At 37.9% G+C, this 24,530-nt stretch overlaps 1 protein-coding gene across 2 annotated transcripts in view; it reads right to left on the reverse strand.

The window, feature by feature from the left end:
* The window catches only part of PDE7B (phosphodiesterase 7B), a 186,003-nt gene that overhangs the window by 22,684 nt on the left and 138,789 nt on the right, over positions 1 to 24,530 (reverse strand). For both annotated transcript variants that reach the window (XM_027690444.1, XM_027690435.1), the window contains 3 exons: positions 15,079 to 15,162; positions 2,002 to 2,153; positions 510 to 573 (listed from right to left, as the gene is read on the reverse strand). In XM_027690444.1, the coding sequence (XP_027546245.1) occupies positions 510 to 573; positions 2,002 to 2,153; positions 15,079 to 15,162 (300 nt within the window). The remainder of the gene's footprint in view (positions 1 to 509; positions 574 to 2,001; positions 2,154 to 15,078; positions 15,163 to 24,530) is intronic.

Below are 24,530 nucleotides of genomic sequence, written 5' to 3' on the forward strand. Positions count from 1 at the left end.
TGGTCCTAACTACTGAGCAGGGGCAAAGAAAGATAAGGAAATACGTTACAGGCATATGTTACAGGCATTTAGGGAAAACATTTCACATATTTTTACTGTCTTAATAAATTTCCTAATTTTTGATGCTGAACAGAAGCAAGGGTATGTTTACTTAAAGGTCTTTTGTATCAAGAGAAATTGACTGATTACGGCAATCTGGAATTATTGACCACTGTATCTAAAAGGTATATTTAAAATAGCTTGGCAATTTCCCAGGTAAAGGAAACAGAAACACCTTCTTGAAGAGGTGACCACAACAAATGTAGGAGGTTAGATTAATACAAAAGCACACTTTAAACATTAGCCTATAGTTCAGTAAAAGCCTGATAAAATTCCAGGATATGATTTTAAGAGAAGTTAAAAAAGGCAAATTTATCTTCAGTTATCTAAACTGGAAACGTTTAGCAAATAATTAGGGATTTCTTTAGTCATATATGAGAGATATTAAAGGCTTAAAAAAAATTACTTACCATTTGTCAAGCGGTCAAACAAGAAAATGTCAAAATCCCACATTCCCACTTTGGATAGCATATGCTGGAAAAAACAAATATGAAAAGGGAAATGACTGGTGTGTCAAACTGTAAAGCGGATTTTAATTATTATTCCATGTTAATCAATCAAAAGGTTCTTCACCCAGAGGGTGGTTGGGCACTGGAACAGTCTCCCCAGGGAAGTGGTCACAGCCCCAAGCCTGACAGAGTTCAAGAAGCTTTTGGATGACACTGTCATGCACGTGGTGTGACTCTTGCGGATGGTCCTGTGTAGGGCCAGGAGTTAAACTCAATGATCCCTTTTTGTGGGTCCCTTCCAACTCATCACATTCTGTGATTCTGTGAAGTTTTATTCAGGAAAGCTATAGAGGTGTACTTGAAATATCAAACATCAGGCACCAAATGTAGCTGTACTGCATAAAATATCACTTGCACTTTTAACTGAGGAGGTTTTGAACTCAATACTAAAAATGTCTTCTAGATGGAGCTCAAAACAAGGAATAATATAAACCAAAAATAATGAAAATATTCCCTTTTACTACACAAATTCTTTATTGTTCTTTCATGTCCCCAAAATCAGTGTTTAGGTTTTTAATACAATGTATTAAAATCTTAGCTCTCATGGTGAATATGAGTTACAATTTGCTAAACAAACCAATAAGCAGGAATAGTTTTTATAAACTTACAGTGCTGCTGCGAAGCCCACTCAGACATGCAGAAGAATCCATCATTACCACCATATACAATGTTTTTACAGCTACATAAGTTCAGTCAAGAGACTGAGTCTGGACTAGCTGTATGACCTACAATGGCGTGTGCGTGAACGAAATATGCATTCACTCCCATCTCTTAGTCTATATTCAAACTCGTTCTGGATTCTTCATTACTTTCCAACACCTTGCAGAGAATAGAAATTGCCTAGGCACATAATCCCAATAACACCAGTTGTGCAAGTTTTGTTAGAAAATACCATTCAAAGTGAGTATAAGAGCTGCAAAATAATATAATTATATTTTGATCATTGTGAAGTTCTTTGCAGTGAATGTTCCCTGTTTCCTAACCTTTGCCATTATGGAGGACTATTGTGGGGTGCCTAATGGGTTCCATACCAGCTGAGAGACATCTGGTTTCTTTCAAGTGGATGAATTAAATCCCGTGTCAAGGCTGCACTTACTTAAATCAGTAACTTAGCCAGAGATCCTTCCGTCCTTTAATAAATCCGGATTATAATTTTGGTTGTTGGAATCTAAAATGCTGAATAGATTTAGACATTTTCTTGCTGCTTTGAGACCTGAGCCTTTAAAGCTGTAACCATAAAAGAGGAATGACAGTCTGTTTGCTGCGAGGTGGGCATGTAATGTGGGTCATTTAAGAAAGATCACTCATAAATTTGTTTATCCGAAGACTGAAACAAAATTTACACTCTCTGTAATATTATTAAAGGAAATGGAGATCTGGAGACCTGTCTTACCCTTGCTTGCCCAAGGTAGTCCTCATCCAGTAGGTACAGAGAGGCTTGTGGTACAATTCCTCGCAGTAACCTGGATGCATGGAAATACCTCTGGAAACTTAACAGTCTTTTCACTTTTTTCTTGGTGCCGATTTCCCCTGAGAGTGTAGTATCTGTGGAAAGCAATCAGTATAGAAACCATGAAAACCAAGATGATGGATGACTTTATCAACTATTTAATAAGCGAAATATCAAAACCTTTAAAATAGTGATAAAATAATCATAAGGTTTATGCTTCTTGCTGATCCACATGAAGGAGCAGTATTCAAATCACTGTACTTCAGCATAATATATTTGTTTATTTCAGAAAGGAGGTACATTCCAATAAAAAGAGTGCTAATGTAGCTCTTGGAAGATCTGAGTTCAGTACACTGCCTGCCACAGAATTCCACGTGATCCAAGCTAAGTCACTGGTCGGGTTGGGGGGGGTGTGATATATCACCTTAACTGTAGATGACTAGAGGAAGCCTAAATGACTAGGCAGAGTTAGGTACAGGAAAGCTGCACCTACTCTTCTGTGCCTGTTCCCTAGCTACGCAATTGAAAATAATATTACCTCACAGAAGTGTCATTGGAATATATTACAAATCGCATAGCACTAGTAGACAAGGCCATCTTGGGTATAAAACCAAAAAAGTGACACGAAAAGAGACCTCAAAATACAGTTTGAAAACATAAATGTGTGCCCACTTTTGGAAAATGACATAAAAGAGAGAAAAAAGCAAGAATAGGTTAACAGTCCTATTGTATTGTCTGCTGTCCTTCCTACATATTAAGGCAAATCATAAACGAAGAAAATATTTTAGTTCTGCAATTAGGAAATCAGGTATATTCAGAAAATACATGCAATTCTGGTCACACAACAGAATATGTTGTTTTCACTCAGTACCAGGATAATTCTAATTCCCTAATGCTGTATTAAGAGATTTTCATATAGGGCTAAATGTGACACAAAAATCAAGGCAGTTTTTATACAGTGATTAAATCACTAATTAGAGTAATTAAATTACCTTATTGTTAGCAAAAAAAAATGCAGGTTTTCTAAAACTCATAATGATTTCATTAATAATTTCATCTGAACTTTTAACAGAAGCTCACATACAGTAGTGGTGTTTTCCTTTTGACAATCTGGTGTAAGGTTTGGAAAAAGGGAGGACAGAAACTTCGACAACTGGTCAAAGGTAGTGAGATTCAATACAGTTTTATTTGTAAGACGAACCTTGTAAGAAACTGAAGATTAAACTCTCCTTTGAGAGAATAGTAATGATTTCTTGAGATAAGAAGCTCCATAGCAATTCACTGGATTCCAGGCTTAAATAAGAGCTCATGAAAAATATCCATGAACTGAAGATGACTCTCTCTATTCTCTATTTTTCCATCTCCTTTCATGAAAAAAACCTGAATATTTGTTCTACTGTGATATTAAAATATCACTTTATCTGCTGTTTTTAGGACTAGTATTATTCTGAGAGGATTTTCAGAGAAGTAGTTAAGGTTTTTTTGATCACCGATGGTTCAGTATTTGATTTCTCCAACACCAGATGTGCGAGCACATTCTGTAGCAAGTTTCTTCCTTATTAAGTAATCCAACAGCTATTGAGTGACACAAAGTCAGTAACATCAAAAATACCCATCTTTACATACTGAGTATCAACATAATTTCCATCAGTAAGTCTCATGGTTCTCACAGGCAGTCCAAAGACTGCACTGAGTTTTAACAATATAAAAGCACAAAATAATTTTATTGCAACTTGACAAGCCATGTGTTTTCCAGAATGCAAACAGTAACAATGCCACTACTGTACCAGCCTGAAGGTTAAGCTTTCATTCATGATGTGTCAGCACCTGCCTTAATTCTCTTACACATTTTAAAAGCTGAAACGATTTCATGGCCCATTGAAGGAGTGACTAATGTGTGAACAGTTACCCAGTGGCAGTGACACGTAGTGGAACCTGTAGACTTGTTTTTGTATTTCTTTTTAATTATACAGAGCTGCTATGAAATGGCTAGCATTTAGTTTAATTCCTGGATAACAAAGCACTCTTAAATTAAATTCATTTTTTAAACTTGTGTTAGCTGTTTCTCAACTTTCCAACTTTCATATTTCCATCTTTGCCCCCAAATGGTCACTACTTTCAGGTAATAAGTTTAAATTTTTAAGTCCAAAAAACTTTACTTTCGTACATTGAAAAGTAGTAGTTGCTCCCACTAACTTTTATCTAAGTTAATATCTGTTTTTTTCAGTTAAAGATGACTGAAATTATCACCTACACTCTCATAAACTGTCTTTAACTCATAAATATAGTTGCTGTGGATGATCTGAAGGTGGAGGTTTGGCCCAAGTCCCAACAAGGAGCTGTATGTTGGATTATGAAGAAGTGGTTGTTTTATCCTTTGGATTACCAGATCATTTCAGTAGCACAAATAATACTTGCCATAGCACAGACACATCAGATGGAGACAAAGAACTTCTTATTATGAAACATATTTTCTGAATTCAACCATCAACCTTGCTATGCATTGCTTTCAATTCAAATGTAGTCATCAGCAGACAGGTGCCTCTCAAATATGACTTGATGCTTCAGGTGAGCACTGTATTATGTAAAAAAGATTACCCACAATAATGTGTTGCTCTGTATTTTCATTCATAAGGGAAGAAGTTCATAATACCAATAAAGAATAGTAGCAAATGTATTTTCAAAACTGGGCTTTTGACAGAACAGCCTGAATCCCTCACTCCAGGCTATCCATATGCAAACTCTGGATGTTGACTTAAAAGAATATCATGTTTAAATCACATCCTTTGGGTCATTTCAGTAATAGTCGATTTGTCTATGAATCACAGGACTAATCAGATGATTGCTTTGACCCATGATAGATTACTTTGACATCCACAATAATGTACAGGTAATACCTTATTATGATGGTGTTTTGCATAAAATTGGACTAAAACTCTGCCCCCCTCTGAGCACAATACACCTCAAACTAGTATAATCTCATCAGCATTTTCTCTTTCTTCTCCCAAGATCAGTGTCAAACAAAAAAGAAAAGCACAACCATACGAAATAGAGAGAAAAAGACTGATTAAAAAAGAAGAGCAAAAGGCAAAACAGCCAAGAGTGAACAGTTAAATTCTGCCCTCAGCTCAGCGGTTGCACCTGAATCCCCCAGATGGGATCCACCAGCTGACACAAAATCAAAATACAGTTTTAAGATGAAATTAAGGGTTTATATGAATGACTTTACAGTAATACACTGAACATATTACTTTATTGACAACTGTAAATTTCAGTTTAAATCATAAATATAAAATTTTGATGTTAACAAGTTATAATACAAGTCATACAGTGCCTCTAGCTTAAATTGTATTACAAAGTAAATGAATCAAAAATACCACTGCAGATATCCCTGAACTTCAACTATGAAAGTATGGGTACTAAAACATAGGCTAGTATCTAGTTAAAGAACACAAGTTGCAAAGCTCACATGGGAAGGATTTAGTATTTAAGTGCAATTTTGAAATGAACGTGAAAGACAAACAAGAATGTCTTTTGTTTATACCCATAAAACTTCCCTTGAGAACTGTGTTTATCTCTAATCGTTGTGGCAACTTCTGAATGTTTTGTTTACCTAAAAAACCTCCATTATCTGTATCTTTTAAAAGATGCCCATTCTCATATGCTATGGAGTTACTGCCTAGCACAGGGGTTGGAGAAACCCTTCTTTGTATACTGAACAAAATTGCTGTGTGAATTACACAGATATCTTGTATGAATTACACATATGTTTACAGAACCGTTCGTACAAGCATTTTTCACAAAGTTCAACTTCTACCTTCAAAAGCCCAGGCAGCCTGAGCTCACAGCGTATCTCCTGATGTGTTTTAGCAGGCGACAGAAGTGGCTGCATTTTTCTTCAGGTAATTTAATAGACACATCACGTATACGCACAGCAGCAGACCACGGGTGATGTCTGTATACTGCACATGGCCCTCAAGAGGTTAAGCTACAGGAATCAATGGTTGCCTTCACTCTCCTAACACAGTTCCTCCAGTTACACAGATTTTCTCGCCTTAAAATGATCTACAGCTCACTACACACCAACCTCTGTTATTTCAGGGAAATAAGTTTCCTGCACTGGGAACTGCTACCACTTTTCTTTCACATTTCTTTCATGCTGATGCGCTAGTGTGTGCCCACGGGCAGCATGAATATAAAAATGATGGACGTTATGTTAACAATGGTGGAGTTAACATCCAGAAACGATCACATAAATCAAATCTAGACAAGGATGTACTTAACTCTGCACCAGATATACATTACATTGTTACTGTTCTTTCGAAGCAAACAAACTTGGTTATGCATTTAAATAAAGCCTCTGAGTTTTACTTCACGGTATTGCCTTTTTTTTACTTTATTGCATCTCAGTGTACAATATGAGTGGACAACAAAAGGTTTAATAATTTTCAAAAGCGAATTGATTCAGAAAGTGTTTTTTTCTCTTCTTTCCAAAAGGATGCAGAATAAATCAGGTCCTCAAGAAGCTGCCTTTGACTCATAGCAAAGGCATTCCATGCACAGCCACTGTATGCCTGAAGAGTCAGGCAGGATTGGTAGAAAAGTGCTGAAAATATCTGGAAGATAAGGTGAGAGGATGAGTCTTGCAATTTAAGGTCCAGACAGTTTGCGAACAGTGAGGACTCTGGGAAACAGTTTGTCTCTGGTCCTACACATTATGGAGGTAATTTTCTGCATTGGTTCCTGGCTTGAGAGCTGGTTAGACAGCTTTCCTTTAAGAGCCCAAGAGATGTGTAATTCACTTAGGAGGAATAATTGGTGTTTGTCTGGTTTTTTTTGTATGTAAAACCATGCCATTCATTTAGATCACCTGTACTGAAGTCTTGTTTGGCATATTCATTGCATGCTCGGTTGATGAATTTTTCTTAGAAAGAAGAGTGCTTAGCACTGATGGTAGGAAAGAGTTGCTGTGCCTTCCTAATATCTTTTTAACATTATGGATTTATCATATTATCCAAAAGACAACAGCAGCATTACTAGGGGTAGCTGTACACAGGTACCTCACCGAGATAATCTAAAAATTACTGACAAACTTAATATTTTAAATTTGAATTTTGGAGAAAGCACTGGCAAACTAGAAGAACAGAAAACCTCTTCTCTCTGCACTGTCTAGGCCTTCCTGACACATTTTGCCTCATAGTCCAAAGAGATTCAGAAAGAAAACACTACAGTTTTGAAGAAAGGCCTGAGAAAATGCACAAAGCACCAGAAACCTATGTGGAAGGACTGTCACTTAAAAGCTTTCAGTCTAGTGCAGAAGGACCAAGAAGCTCAGGTGAATATCCCAGCTGTACTTCTTAGTCATCTGTGGCTGGTGTAAGAAACCAACAAACAGGTTTGATTCAAAAATATTAAGATTTTGTCACTTTTATCATCTGAATATACACTGGTCACTGCAACTAAGAAGACAGAGATGAACACCTTGCATTGTATCATATCTACAGATAAACAAGTGTTGTGCTGAAATCTTGTAACTGTAGAAATCCTCATGACACTTCACAAACTATATGGAAATCCAAAGAAGTTGTGTTATAAACACTTTGTTTTTACTTGCTTCTCTAATGACTAAAATATTCAAGTCAAGTTCCTCAACTTCTGATAAAATTCAATTTTAGAGGTCAAGTGCTCTCCGTTAGCTGCCATGGTTCATACGGGTTGCAACTTTATTTTTTCACTTTAAAGGGGTAAACATTTTTTCAGCTAGGCAGAAGCTGTGAGAGCGGGATTCTGAACACATCGGAGGAAAGCAGAAAATTAGAAGTATAACAAAAGAACTTTGAACTTTTCTGCTTTGAGTAAAAATTCCATTAATCAACCACAGGCACAAGTGCACAAAACCAATGCAGGGCCTCTTTACAGAGGAGGTACTTGTGCGTTTCTTTGGCTAGTGTGAGAGGTTCTGAGACACCAACTTTCTAGGTCCCCTTGCTTTGGAGCTTCCCCTCCTTTGAACCTCACTTGAAGTAATGGTGGATTGTAACAGCTCCATTTCCAAATCCTAAAGTTCCTGCACAGTTGTTGGCATCTTGAAGAACACTAGTCATGCAGTCTCCTCCCCATCCCAAAATATGTTCTTTTTCATACTGTTTGAAAGAGAATACAGAATCTAAGAATTATGCTGATAATCCAATTTATATACCGAATAATCCTATTACACTAAATTCTGGAGAAATTAGGATTTCAAAGACCACTTAGGTAACAGAGTATTTGCCATAAAAACAGAAAGAGGAATAGATTAAATCCAAATTAAAGACTAATTTAGATGTGTTTCTCTTCACAATTTGCAGTCTTTGTTTGGGCCATCACTCATTTTTATGTAAATAAACATGTTGGCATCTTCTACTAAGCCTCTCCAAGTTCTTAAGAAATGGCATGTTGAGTTCTCTTTTTCACAAACTTGTTAACATTACAATATGAACCTTGGCTTTGTCACTTCAATCTTTGTACAGTAGCACAGTCAGGACCTTCTCTTCCTAAAACTGCAGATGTTCTACAGCTGATTATAGTTTCTCTAACAGGAAATGGTACATCCCCTCCTCCTTTTCACTCTCCTGGAGAAAAAACAACATAACCTGTAATAACAGCAAACCCAACTTTCATTTATCATCTTAATGATCCCTTCTCCTTGTTCTTTCTTTTCCTCTGGTCATTTGGAAGGTATCCTCAGTGTTATCTTCAGTACATCCTTTCCCTTTCCTAATCAGGGAAAAGAAGGTGGGGTAGCAGAATGGGTCATTTGGAAACTTTTAAAGGCACATTCTCAGTTAACTGAATCTCAAATCTGCACTAAAAAAATAAGTTACAAACGTGTAATCAGGTCAGTGTTCGCTAAGGCTTTGTATGTGAAGCACATCTTGTTTTGCTCTCATGACTTCTCCTGAAGCATTCATAACCCAAATTGATGCATTTTACTAGCATATGAGGGCATGTGCATCAATCAGTTTTACATTCTGGGTTTCATTTTCTGCAAATGTAGAATTAAAGCTAAACAAGGAGCATGAATGGCAGAAAGTAGAATATGCTTTTCAATCAAACCTTGTTAAATTTTTCAGATAGCAGCACTTGCAAAAAACACTTAAAAATGCAAACACCACCACAAACAAAAAAACCTCTTGCTGTTATTTGATGAAAAGGGTGAACTAGACTGAATTCCAATGACAGGAAGAATTTTTTAATATGGTATCAGTCGGAAAGAACAATTTTGGTGCTAAAACATTAAAAGAATTCTGATTTCTCTTCCTTGAACAGGTGACTGATAGTAAGGCCACAGGCTGACCAGCTCTGGAAATGTTCTTCCCATTCAAACCAGACACAAGCTAACCAGATTAAAAAAAGCCACATGTCATAGGGATGTTGATGAGTATCTTAAGGATGTGCTTATCCATAAGGAACTAAGGGAGATATTATGTAGAAATAATGCAGACCTCATATGATCTCTCCCTTTCTAATTTAATAACCATCTGGAACTTTGGACTCATCTCCACCGGCTGGGTTGGGATCCAAGTAATCCAATCAGCCCTTGAAACTTCCTCACAAGACTTTTAATGTCCTAATTTAACCTGGGTAAGAAATACCTAAAAAGGCATCTCTCACTCCCACTTCTTTTTCTCGCCAATAGCAACAAAACAAGACAGTTAACCAAACTCTTTTTAACCTCACTCAATTGGGTTCAGGTTACTTGATGGCTCAGTTTTGGGTTAGCGGTTGTGGTTAAGTTTTATTTTCCCTGGAGATGGGCCCTACCTGAAAGCCCTGGAGTGTTCAAAATCCAAACCCAAAAATGAATGTAAATTTTGCAATGGACCCTTCTGGAGACAGGCAGAAACCACAGATTCAAATGTCCACAGACTTTGGTTTTCTGAGATGGAGACTTCTTTGTGACTTCATATCTTCCCTTACTAATCCTGACAACACTTTTCATTTCTCCAAAACGTAATTCATCACATGCCTGAAAAGTGTGTGATGAATCCACTGGGCAGATGGAGCCCGTTAGCCCTGTGAGGCCATCCATCTATGAGAAGGTCACTCTAAACAAACCTACGTCCTGAGGACCTCACTGCCATTGTCCAAGCTTGCTTGGCCCCGGCAGATGAACCTTAGGATTAAAGGGTGGGCTCAGTTCAGCGCAGGCTGTGTCTCACCTAAAAAAAAATCCATTGCGCAGGCTGGAAAGGTAAAAGACCTTTCCCCAAATCTTCGTTCGCGAAGACTGGCCATTATCATATCATTATTTGCAAACAAACTGAAAAACAGAGTATTTTGCTTGACTCAGACATCAAATTAAGGACAGAAACTGAATGGTACTAATATCACCATTTATCACCATCCTGTGCTAAAAGTATATTATCTCTACTAAAGTAGTTTGCCAAGCTAAACTTAAAGCAGGTGGGGTTCTTTTGGAATCAATTTCTGCGTGCATGACAACACCAAGATCCTAGGTAATACAGACACATGCCTTTGGAGCTTCTACATGGTTGTTTTGACATTTTATATATATTTTCAGATCCCACTCTGTGTTCCTGTTGTGCAAGGTGTAAGAAAACAAAAATCTTTTTGAATGTCACGATTTGGGTACAGACTCCACTTTGGAGTACTACTACTCCACTTTGGATGTACTACATCCTTTCCCTTTCCTTGTTAACTTTCCTAGATCAATATATACAGAAGTGAATTAAATATAGTCAATTAAAGGCTTATAATTTTGTTATTTGCAAGCAAAAATTCAATCCAGAGAAAAGCTTAGCATAAACAAGATGGGAACTGGTGAATCACTGTTTAAGTCTTAAGAATCTCCTTGCCTTCTGACTTAAAAGCCTGACAAGCAAATTTGTAAATAATAAGTTACTCATCTCAGCCCTAAACTCTGTTATTTTGTTACTCTACTTAATTGAATCTGGCAATAAAACAAAGTGTCTAACATAATTGAGTAGGGTGAGGTCGTCTTGATTATTGCTGCATGCTTACCTGCAAGACTAGATTTATCACAAGGAATTCCCTCAAACCTTTGGTTAACACAGTGAAAATATGTACCATCACAATCATTAACAAAACCCATCATGAGATAATGAAATCTATTTAAATAAATACATATTAGTCAGTGGTGGGATCTGGTTCAGTGACTCACCGAGCAACTTTGTGAATTAGAGAACTAAATTATTGCTTACCATAGCTATGCTCCTTTATGTCTCAAATCCAAACTATACTGTGCTAAAAGGAAAATGGGATTAATTTTCACTGTAGAAGTGTTTCAAATTCTAAGTTATTACCCGCAAATATTCAATTTAACTCCTTTTCTGTACTGTGAACACAATAAGGTTCGTTTAATTCATAGAAACACAGAAGTGCCAATAAAATGCCATCATTAATTTCAAGCTGCATTAGGTTCAGTTACAAGCTTGAGCTACCAAGTTTGGAGTCAAACTTTCCTAAAATTTGTGAGGTTTGGTTTGGAATCAATTTTACATCATTTATACATTGCATTCAGCTGCCAGAGAGCACCTAACACTTGCCTATTCCATCCTTACTGCTTCTGGAAAGTAATTTTCTAATGCTAAGTCTTTTCTTCTACCACTACCTTATTTGCTTGAAGAGGAAACCCTCACTCTACTTTCCTATAAACCTACAGGGCTAGGCAAAATTTCTTCTCTTTTAAAAAGGTTACGTGTTTGTAAAGTCTGATCCTTGTTCATTAAGCATCCTAGTGAACCTGAAGCTTCAGGTCTGTCATGCTGAGCTTATTTTTTCTGGGGGTAATCAGTGGCCATCAAGAGTAGGTGCTTTGCTTGCCATATCACAGCAGGACCGAAGAAGGGACAGTCGGCTTATCTCCTGGGGGGTCTTCACAGGGGGCTGACACCAAGCATCGGTTGCTGCAGCTTTCCTGCAGGAGAGGAGTTGGTGCACAGCTTCCCCTCAAGCTTCTGGCTCAATACCATCAACCCAAATGAGTATCTGGTAGGTCATGCAGGTCCCCACAAGTTGCAGGGACTCACTCTAGAAAATGAGGGAAACATCTGCTCCTCACAATACAGAACCAAGGTGTTCTTGGTGACACAGGGATATTCTACATTCAGTGTGGTATTCCAGAGTCATCTTAAGAGTCCCCAAATCCATTGGTGCAATTATGCCCAGGAAAGCTTGCAACGAGGCAGAGAAAAGACAGGAAGACACTAAAGCCCTGCGTCTCCTTCAGACAGGATCCTGCAAAACCCTCAGGGTCCTAACAGCCTGGCACAGATAAGATGCAGTAACACTAACTTTCTATACATTGCAGATGCACCGAAACCATGTGTAGATGGCATCACAGACATTAGCTCAAACAGCAAGAAGCCAACATAAATCCAGTTGGCTTTGATTAAGGCTACAGAAGATCCCATTTTCAGAGAGCAGGAAGTTTTTCTATCCAAAAAGACTTAATGGTGTCTTAAGTTACACAGTGACTTTACTGCAGGAATCCAGAAAACACCAAAGGATATGGTCTGGTGAGTGTTAACCCTTATTAGACATAGTAGGGAAAAATCCTCTAGTTTGACTGAATCTGCAAGTTTGCTAAAAGAAGTTACATTTTAGTAACCTTTAGTCTGACATTAAGTATCAATGCCCTGTATTTTTTTTTAAATGTCAATTTTCATAATGAATGTCAGCTTTGTTCAAGAATGAGCTTCAGTGTTTTCCCTTGCTCTAAAACAAGGCTGGTACTGTTATTTGGAATAGTTTTTCAGATGATAGAGGGAATAACCACTATTCAAGCTCAGCTGATTAGTGAGAGGCTGGAGTAATGTTTATGCTGCATTTGCTTATAACTTCTGAGGATATTTTCCATAAAATATTCTCTGCCTCATCCCTCTGTTACTCTAACAGCTTTCGGTATACAGTTGCTGCCCCCAAACAAATACAGCATGGTGACAAAATTTTACTGCAAGTATTAGTTAGGCACTTTTCAAAAAAAAGTCTGCAGTAGTGACATTTTTATCTGTCTCTTTTTGATAGGATGTGCAGCACCATGGTTTTTGCTGCTTGTATGGTATGCAAAGCAGAAGTGGGTTTAACAGACAGATGTAGATGAACAAATAATATAAAAGCCTGTTTACTTCCTGGCAAAACACGTCTGCATGCTCTGACACTGAGCATCTTCATTTACTTGTAATTTACTTTACATTTACCAAGTGAGCCAGGTCCAGTGCACTCGCCATCTATAAAATCAGTAGTCAAATGTCTAGAAATCGCACTTCATTTTGTACTGAAAACTTAAGCCAACACTACGCTTTAGACAGAAAACGGTAAATACGTAAAAACCTGAAAACAGTGAGAAATCCAAAATCAGGATCACTGCTTTTCCTTACACAGGTTTCAGATTATGGAAAAGCAGTAAAAAGAGTAAGTCAGAGGTCTCCATGACAGAGAGCACAGGAATATAAAACCCCAGGTGCCTCACCTCTGTCAGACCAGAGGTGTACACACAAAGAGGCATCGCTTTTAAGGTCAGCAATTATGGTAGAGGGGTTATGTGGAGTGCCCTGCTCCTTGCATGATCAAAGATTGAGTATTCACCACAGATGTCTCTCTAGACAGCCCATGGAAAGCACCAGCATTTCCCAGAAGCTGACAGGATCTGAAAGATGGCAGGATTCATCTACAGGGGATAAAAGTGAAAGCCCTATTGCCAGAAAAAAAATCTGGAAAATTTTTGCTTTCTTTAACCATGGAGAGGAAAGAACATATGAATGGAATTTTAAATAATGTGTATGTATCAAAATAACAAAGAAATAATTAATTTAGTCACACTTGTGTGACTATATATATGACTTGTGTGAATATATATCCACCTCTACTTCACAAATAAAAAGAAGTGCTTAATTTTCTCTCAGTCTATAAGGGCATGAGCAGTACTATTTCTAGCTAGCCTAAACTGGGTTTTCCTTCATGTTTTTCAATGGTGAGTCAGGACTAAATTATCCTCAAAGCTCTGCTTAACCAGTAAGTTATTCCCTTTGTCCTGGGAAAAATGATGGACCCATCTTACCCCTGATATCTTTCTACCTCAGCCATAGCAAACCCTCTGATGGTCTTATGACCCAGAAAATACCTTCTATCAGTCTTACTGATAGCAGAACTTTGCTATCAAATGAATAACATTTTTTTTCAAAGGTTACACAGCGGGGTCTGTGCAGTACACAAGGATAAATCAAGATCTGCCTGTGCCTTAAAACTGAAGTTAACACAGCATCCAGGTTGAATGTTACAGGGACCTAGACTAAGTGGTCACTGTTTTTTTATTTTATTTTGTTTTTTTACACACTGCCTAATGAGTTTGCATCAGTATAGAGAATCCATCAGGTGAAAAAAACCCAACAGGGTCTTGATTTATTATTTTTCTTTTTAGATTTGTCCTTCTTTATTTACAACAGTGGCAAAATAACTTCAATCAAAATGAGGTTAAGATTATTTTTAACAGATGTTCACTGCTGGCCTGACCCAAAATCCATTGACGTCAATGAGAAGACTCCATGGGGCTTTGGATTGGGTTCTAATTGTTGGAAAAATTAATGTTATTGTAAACCACTGGTCAGCGCTGTCACATGGTCCCCTTCTGTGCCAATTCTATATGACCGGATAACAGACTCATATAAATCTGTTCCAACTGTTGTCTAAGAGGCTAAAGGACACAGGGGTTTATCTTTTTAATTCTGAACCACCCCCTCTCCCCCCGCTCAGCATACCCCATGGCCCTACTGTATTTACACTTGACGGATTGAGCATTATGGACACTATTCATACAATCAAAACATTTCACAGCCAAACACTGGATGGGAAAAGTAGAATTACTAATGCTGACTGTGTGAAGACAGCTGAACTACAGATACGTATGAGATGAGATACTTTTTGGTTCATATACTTAAAACAGAGATTTTTAGGGTTTTTTTAATTTAAATACAGACCTGAAGAAAGGGTTGCACTTACTGTTAAGAAGACGGAAGTCTATAAATGGGTAGGAGCCACGGCGCTCGGAGAGAACCCCTGTCTGACCTCTCACCCGTGCATCTCCTGCAAAACACAAAATCCCCAGAGACATCAGGAGGGACAGCTGCCTTTCTCTGCTGTTTAGATCTAAATCTATTTTTTATACAAAGTGATGACGTTACACTCCTCCAGTGGGAAAACTAAGGTCCAAAAATCATCTTCCATGGCATCCCTGGATAATTGGGTAAAGCACTACAGCTGATCCTCTTAACAGAACAAAGGCACAAAAAACCCTTCATTGTTGGCTGGGATGAAATGATACAACATTATCCTATTGAACAGCTGAGACCCCTGGTGGCCTAGTGGTTAGCGTGCAGGACTTTCACTGCTGCGACCACGGGTTCAAATCCCGGTCTCCTGGCCTGATGGAGGTCGTTAGCCCTGTGTGGCCATCCATCTATGAGAAGGACACTCTAAACAAACCTACGTCCTGAGGACCTCACTGCCATTGTCCAAGCTTGCTTGGCCCCGGCAGATGAACCTTAGGATTAAAGGGTGGGCTCAGTTCAGCGCAGGCTGTGTCTCACCTAAAAAATCCATTGCGCAGGCTGGAAAGGTAAAAGACCTTTCCCCAAATCTTCGTTCGCGAAGATGGGCCATTATTATTGAACAGCTTCTTGACCAGCAAGCAGACTCTCACTGCTTCAGGAGTAGTGCAGAGGTCTGTTTTTTTCCCAGGCAAGAACAGTTGAACTCTGACTGACATGGTATTGCACACAAAGGTCTCAACCTTGGACTAGGCTCACAATCCAACTGACCTCCAAAGTTGTGGGACTGGTCTCAAAATCATTAGGTGATGAAAAAGCCCCCCCAAAAGAGTATGAAGATTGTTTTTAAAGTTATGTGGTTTGGGTGTTGTGGGGTTTTTTTGCTTGATTGTTTGTTTTTGTTTTACTTTCTGCTCTTTGAGCATTCCAGAAAATGTAAGCCTTCTCCTCAAACACTGCAGCTGCTCTATGTAAGTGAAACCTGATGTTCTCAGATGAGCATTACTCTAGAGCTTTAGGGTATATATTCAAATATGATAAAGTGACAAAACAATACTAAGAATTAGTATTGCTAGGCAATTTAGATTGATTAGTTCCTGACCTAAACTATGTAATATTGATGAAATAGGCAAATCTAATTTAAGGAGAAAAATGCTCTTCAGGATGAGTAAGAGTCACAAAATCTCTCTCCAAGTAAATAGGCAGTAGTGGGAAGCAGATGTAACTTTTATATCTCCAAAACTTTAAATAGTGCAATGCAATTGTTTTTTTACAGACAATTAACAAGACCAAAATATTAAAAATTCTTAAATAAGACAAAGTCTGGAGATTTTAGAGGTTCTAATTAAAGTACTCTAGTTCTTCATTATACCAATTCCCCTTCTGCAGAAACAGAGGCCACAGTGTTGAAAGCATACCCTCTGCACGTCCTTACACAGCTCTCACTGTAGTTCTCTCAAACTTCGCAATGAAATTGTGAATTAGTTAGTTTGAATTGTCCTTCCTCTGATATACAAATATAGCACCTAAACAACAATAATTTAAGAATTTGGCTGTTACTCCTGGCCTCTACTGCTTGTGTTTAAAAACAAGAAAACATCTTGGAGAGTAAAAGAAGGACCTAGTTAGATGCTGTTATTTTTTTCTATCTAATGTTCGCTTTAAATATGCTTACAATTATGTTTAAGGGAAGAAAGCCAAGTAGAATTATTAAGGTAAATATTTGAGGCAGAGAAAAACTTCCGTGCCTTCTAGGGGTCCTCAGAGGTACGAAAGACATATGAGTGTGCACGCAAATTAAGAATATTTCAAACACAGTCACTTTTGATTATAAATACAAATCTATTTTCTCTCACTCTTTCACTTAGCATTTTTGTTTCCAGAGACAGAACATGTGTTCCTTGTTCTCAGCTCCCGCTTGCCAACCCCTCACTCTAAGGAACCAGTCCAAAACAACTCAAGATGTTGTTGACCCCACTTACCCCTTCTGATAGCAGAGGCAGGAGGTGCAAACCTCTACCTACTCTTCAGCTGTTCCACTTCAAAGGTATGATAATACCATAGGTCTACCTTCATCAGCAGTTTAAAATTACATGCAACCTGTGGCAATGAAGGTATATGAATGTATTTCCCTGTAATACTCGTGTTAAAGGGCAGAAGGGTGGAGCAGATAACTGGAGACTTTGTAAAACACCAAAGCAAGATTCATCAGCACGCACATGCCAGAGCCCATAAAGCAGCACCCAGACTTAAAAGCATTGCTCTCTGTCACAGGTAGCCTCATCAGATTGGCTGGTGTGTGCAGAAAGAGTAAGAATGGCAAGCATATGGTACACATTATATAGACTCAAAAAAATTAGGCAGGCTTGAGCCTGTTACTAATACAGGCATCAGCAAATTAAGAATGAATGTAAATTCAGAGCATGCCTTGACCAAGGCTTTTGTTTTTCTGTAGGCACTAATGAATTAACAGGAAGCTGCAAATAGTCCCCTGCATTAACACACTGATAAACATGTCACTTGTGACTAAATCAACAGATACTTTCAAAAAAAAAGAGAAATTCAAACTCCAAAAATCTGAAAAAAACATCCATGACATATAATACTGTAAACCCAGAAAGACTGATTTTCTCTTTGGACATGAAATAATATATCTATTAGATCAAGTGAGGTACCATAGTACTACAGAGTAACAAAATCGTACACAGTTACGTACTGAAAGATTGCCTAACTCTGATCTCAACAGTATGACCCCAGATCTTGGAGAAGAGAACACTAAAGGTAGGTAGACAACTGGAACATGGAAGAAAACACAATGTGGGCTTACCTAAAGTAAACCATACGACACACTTAATTACCTCAAACAAAACAGCTAACTGTTAGACAACAGGAAAAAATTCAATACTGTAGTGCTATTCAACCATATGGACTTTGTCAAACATATAAGAGAAGGTAAGAGATGAGTACAAAAACTGAAGTTTGAAAAGACTAGAAGATAACGAGGTGCACTGAAAGGAAACCTTTTCTTGGAAACTCTGTGATCTTTAGAAAACTCATACTGGGAATGGTCCTAAAGATTTTTTATTGATGATCTTGACAAAGAATTAGAAAAGCACTAGTACCACTTGATGATAACACAAAGCTGAGAAATACCAGGTACATACAGCTAAAACTATTTTAAATAAGGTTCACTACTACTGTCACCTTTCCTGCCCCAACTGCTCTGTGGTCCAGCTACCTGCCTCTTACTGGTAGTCCAGCTTCCTCTCATGGTGTTGCTGATGTTTCATACCAAACTAAAGACCGGCCAACTCAGAAACCTATGTACACTATCCAGACAAGCAACTCCAGCAAAGAGAGAGAAAGCAAGGGAGGTAATGATGCCATTAGTAAGAAATGTGAATGAGTTTTACTCAACTAGCAAAGCCAAGGACCTGAAGTCATGGCAAATTACTGATGATTCCAATCGGCTATTTTACATTTTCTACAGATAATATGTTTGGGCTGTCTCTAGCACTATAGGAATCTATATGCACAATAAATCTGCGTCCCTGATCATTTAGGAAAAGCCACTAAAATCTTTATATTCTATGATTATTAACTTTATCCTCAGGGAAGGCAAGTTTCTGATGAGTCAAAGATGTTATCAAGTAGCTCTACCTCATGAATGTGTTATTTCAAAATACTTCACAAGGTGCCACCTAGTCTCTCTCTACATCATTAGAGGAAGATTAGTTAGGAAATGATGGCGGGCTAAACCAACCACACCTCCCTTCCTCCATTTTTTCTTGGCTCACATATTTGGAAAACATTTATATACTTCCCTATTTTAATTACATCTAACTACACTCAACAGAGACACTAAGAATAGGAATTGCACCAGATGTACAACATATCACATGGTTTTTAATGTCCAAGAGATGAGGGCCATTCATGGCAACACACCAGACTTTCTTTTTGTCATTTTGACAGAGGACTTCGAGGGCAACTTTCATCAGTCCACCAGAGCTTTACATCTCTTTGCTCTCCACCTTAAAATCAAGCTAAACAATTGTTCGGACAATTTTTGCTATTAGCAGTTTTAGATAAATAATCCCTTTTAGAGCAAAAGGAAGGATTCTGTGGAAACAAGGCAGGAAATTTTGACAGTTCATTGTGTTCCCAAATGAAACAAGCAGGGTGAAGGGAAATGGCCAGGGTACAGGCTCTCTTGACTGCTTTAGGCTGAAGATGCAAGGCTGGGACATCTGAAGCCGCAAACATGAAGGGCTGCACTCTCACCGGCGCCAAGTTGCCACAGGAGCTTCCAGCAGTGACATCTCCCAGGGGCTGTTGTGCTCCTGAATTTTACTCAGTCCTTGTTAAAACAGACAAGAAAGCAAACCAAACAAACCAAAGCAACCTACAGAAGGAGCCTGTGCAGTGCATGCTGTGACTTACATGCATGACAGCTTACAGGCATGAGAAAATTGGCTATGGGGCAAGAACGACAGCACTCTGGCAGCCACAGGATTTCAAGATGATTCAGAAGGGTTAAGAAAAAAATGAGGCAGCTCTTAACTGCCTGTCACATCTGGAGGAAAAAGCCATTTGCACGGAGCAAAACAACTTCTCTGAGACTTGACTTAAATGATGTGCAATTCAATTTCACTGAGCAAGCACAACAAATTAGGAGAGAAAATAGGGCCATAGCTGTGACAAAACAACAGAGCAGCTTCATGCAACAGAAGTTAGAATGAACCACCAAATTTTTGATTTTATTTAGCACACAGCTCCATGTGCTAAGTCAGGAATACCACAGCAAATTCACAAGAGGTTATATGTATTTATTCTAGTCAAGCTTTTCTACAGTCTTCATCCCAATATTTCTTAAACGGAGTATTTTAGAGCATGTAATGCAGCAGCTGACTACTTTTCATGGAAAACTAAGTGGCAGAAGTAAGGCCTCTTGTGGACTCCATGGAGCCCCTGGCTCCTCCACTATTTCAGTTACGAAAAGGCTTGGGATTTCTGAGTTAAAGGAAGAGGAGTTGTTGATGTTTTAAGCATCAATCTCGTTTTAGTGGAAAGCTTTCTAGAAGAGGGAAATGTTGCTGTGTAAAAGCAACAAAGTGAAAAGTTTCAAGAATTACTGGAATTATATTTTATTTTAAGAGGTTTAATGCTTGTTCATGGTGATTTGTGCTTGTTTGGATTATTTTCATTTTGTTGTAATAGTGCTATAAATTTACTGTAAATTCTTGTTCGCAGAAAGCATTTTATAAGGATTTCCTCATGTGTATCAGTTCTTCAGTAAAAAGGACATTTCCTCTGAACAGACAACAGCGAGACTGATGTTAGGGGTTACAGAGACAGGATGACTCCTCTTCCCAGCAGGAGAAACTGGGCCAGCCATCTCACTTCATTAACTTGTAAGCATTGAATTTTTAAACATGTAAACATTCCAAAACATGAGGTTTTCTGTGCCATACACTGCATGGATCTACTAATTCTGCTAATAGTCCTTATGAGCTAATAAGTAATGATTTCATCCAATGCTTTCTGCAGTTTGTTTCCAAATGCTCTGCAAAGGAAGGTAACTGTTGCTACACCTTTTTTACAAAAAGGGGATAAAATGATGGTGTAGAAACCAAAATTTCCCCTGTAGTGGTCCTACCCCATGAATGAATTATTTTTATTTATTTATTACCAGTCAAATACTTGAATTTCAGCTATTCAAAATTCTTTTTCCAGGCCTGCAAATGTTGCAGATGAGACATTTCACACATCCTCCTTTCTTAGTACTTTGAAGTGGATGGTGGTTCTTACGTTTAGCATAAACTATCGGCACTGTTTGACTGTACCTGCTAGCTCTAATTTCTGTCCTCCTTTACTGACCAAAATCCATACCACTGTTGTATCTTAATCTCTCAAACAGAATAATAACCACTTCTTGTGCCAATCAGTAAAACGCAAGAAAGAGAAGTTGACAATCAGTTCATAAAACCCTTCCCAATACTGGAATTCTCCTGGTAAGTTTGTTTTTGCAGTGATGCACACCCTATCTGGATATATGGGAAGATCCTAAGATCCACAGGCATGCCTTTAGCAGCTGTCCATGCTGACAAATGAACAAGTTAAAAGAGTATTATACAGACACTTTTGAAATCCTCCCTTAAACCATATCATATCATATCAATAACTCTAGTGAAAAGATTCTGAACTGAAGTATCTTGAGGCACAGCTCTTACAACCTGCAGACTTTGGAAAAGTTCTTGCAGACAACTGAAATCCAAGAGGATGAGAAAACTGCCACAGAGAACCATATAACAGCAGTCATCAGAAATTCAGATACTGAAGCAGTGCCCACATTTCCCTCTTCACAGACCTGTTTGCATGAGCAAACGCAGAGCCTGCAATCTCTGACTGACAAAATGCCCAGTCAATTAGGACAGACAATCTTCCACGGGCTAAAGAAGGTAGCTTTCCAAAATGCCAATATGTTATATTGCACTGGAAACGCTTTCAATTGTCTCTGAGTTTGATAATGGGCTACGAATTATTGCCTTAAGGTCAAATATATTTCACATACTCGTAGGTGTAAGTCAGTGGAGAGGAATAGCTGCCTCCGCCCAGTGACTAACACTTAAAGAGCCTTAATTACCTTTCAGAGATGCATGTTTCTGTCTTTGACTGCAGATGGAGTCCAAGATGCTTCTGTTCCTAAATTAGGTGCCACAATTATAAGCAGAGCATAGCTGGCGAAGAAACTGAGACCTCATCCATGAGGATTGTATTCAGACAGCTGAGACCACACCAGACCTCTTATCTGTAAGTATGCCTTTCACTGTGATTATCCCTGTGACTATTTATTTTCTAATAAATACAACAGATGCATACACCTTTATTCAGATCAGTGGAGGCACACCCTCAAAACACATTACGCACATACAGCATAGTATTATCCCACGGCTCAGTTAAACAAAAATGACCATTTGCAATAGCACTCAGAGTACTGCTCTGGATAAAGTGCAATAACGTATCTCTTTGATATTACTGTGTGATACTTAACTTTCAGTATTTTCTAGACAAAAATACAAAAAATTATCTAAAAGTTTAGATCAAGTGCTAAACCATGGGACATAAAGATAGAAAGAGAGCATAAGAACAGGCAAATTGCACAGCCTGCTTAATCACAATTTTTTCTTTTTGAAGACATGAAAGATTCAGATATAGGAGTTTACCAGCACAAATTTTGCAAAATTCAGCCAATGGCTTTCACATGTAGATGAAAAGGACAAGTGTTGCTATCCAGCAGGAAAGAATAAAGAGTTATTGAACTAAAACTAGGAGACAGGTCTTGAAAAAAAGAATCCAACGAGAAAGCACGGAGACTTGTATAAATATAGCATTGTAAGTGCAGAAGACAGAAGTCATGTATCACTCCTCCATATATGAAAGGCAGATCATCTTGACTTTGGTAAATATTTTCCTTGAACTGTATTGTACTGAGCAAGCCATCTACTATCTAGAGGGGCTGAACTCACTAGTAATAGATGAAAATGAAAGCCTAGGAGAACAGGCAGCTAGGAGGAGATAGGTTTCTCATTTTTTTGTTGTTGTTTTTTGTTGGGTTTTTTTTTTGAGCGGTTCATTTATGATTTCCACTCTTACCTGTAGTTTACAGTACTCACATGCAGTAGCATATGACTGACGGCATCTTGAGAGTTTCATGCTGTTGTGATTCTGAATGAAAGCACTTTGGCTGAATTCAGGCTTACCATACTGCTGCTGCTCAGCATGGTTCAGGACAGTAAAAGAGGTCCTAGGACACTTTGCTGGATCAGGAAACCAGACTTACAGTAGACAGGATCCTCTTAGAAAAGTGGATATTACCATTTCTAGTTCTAATGCTAAGAACCATTTGTTTGTATTTTGAAGGTTTTATACTGCATTATTGGTGGGGCATTTTGGCATTTCTGTCTCCAAATATTGATCACTGACTTTCCAGGGAAAGTGGACAATAACATAGATAGGGAACTCCACTGTCTTGATATTCTTGTCTTCCTAAATGTTTGATAGCCTGTAAATTACTCTGTATTAGAGGATGTGACCTATGTTAACAGAATCAGGTTCTTGCATTGCTATCATTCCTATTGCTCTAGAGCCCTGCTGGCAATTGGCAAAACTTACTGGTTTTCTTACAAATGAAATTGAATCAGAAATAACACTTAAAAATGAAAGGATACATCTTGAGGTGTTAAGAGCTGTAATAAAAGTAATAACAGCCACAGCATAGTCTTAGCAACAGGTAGTAGGTTGCATTACCATGGCAACTTCGAAGATAATGTCTTACTATCATGCTACTCCCATCTCTCTCCCAAATAAATTACAGCATAAATAAAAGCACATTACTGGTTATTCAGTTGGTAATTTTTTGATTCTAGTCTTCAGCTAGGCTCCCAACTACTAAAATAAACATGTATTTAATAAAAAACTTGTAAGACATGTACACTTTCAATTCCAAGTCATTAGGCTTTCATTTTGTGTTAAAGAAAAGGCACGAAGGACCTGTTTTTTTATTCAAAACCAATGTAAAAACCAGTGCCAATAGCATTCAGATCTCTACGCCCAGTCCATCAGGGGAAGCTACTTCCATTGTCATTCCCCAAAGATAAGGATTTTCTTCATTCAGACATACAGCAAGACCCTAAGTTATCCCAAGTATAAATTACATTTTCTTAACTGTAACAGCATTCTATATATAGATGCTCTTTCAGAGACACCTTTGCATTTGCCTATGCACTGCAACTTCAATCTAAGTTCTCTCAAACACCTACATCTTATTTTATTACATGGATTTCTGATTTGAGCATTGTCAATGCTATAAATGCTTCCACTGTGAAAACACAACCAGACTCCTTGAATCTACCAACGAGAGTTTTGCAGCTGAAGAAGAGATTCTTTTTCAGCAGAAAGCTGAGGTAATTGTCAAGCATTTATTCAACTAAGTTTGTTGTATTATTCTGCCTTCTCATTTCTCACCCGCTAAAAATATTTACGTGATCTTTTAAATTAATTTTTTATTTTTTTATTCTACAATTTCCTCAAGAACCATTGTTCACAAGTATGTACATTTTATGGGTTGCATTGACTGAGCCACAAGGTATCATTCTCATTTTCTCTGCACTGTTATGTAGAAACTGGTTGATGTTACAATCCATGGATATCTAGCATAGTCATTGGCTAAAATTTGGTATATTATATATACTTCATTTATGTAAAGTAACAATGGATATAATGACATCAATATTAATTGAAAAATGCTGTTAATTCCAAAGTGGAATAGAACAAATGGAGTTTGGTTTTTTTTTAAATGTTCAGTAATTTGATATTAACTCTTGTTTCTGACAGAGAAAGAGAGAG

This window comes from Neopelma chrysocephalum, unplaced genomic scaffold (genome assembly GCF_003984885.1).
Source record: "Neopelma chrysocephalum unplaced genomic scaffold, ASM398488v2 Primary Assembly neopelma1_23, whole genome shotgun sequence".
Classification (NCBI taxonomy): Eukaryota; Metazoa; Chordata; class Aves; order Passeriformes; family Pipridae; genus Neopelma; species Neopelma chrysocephalum.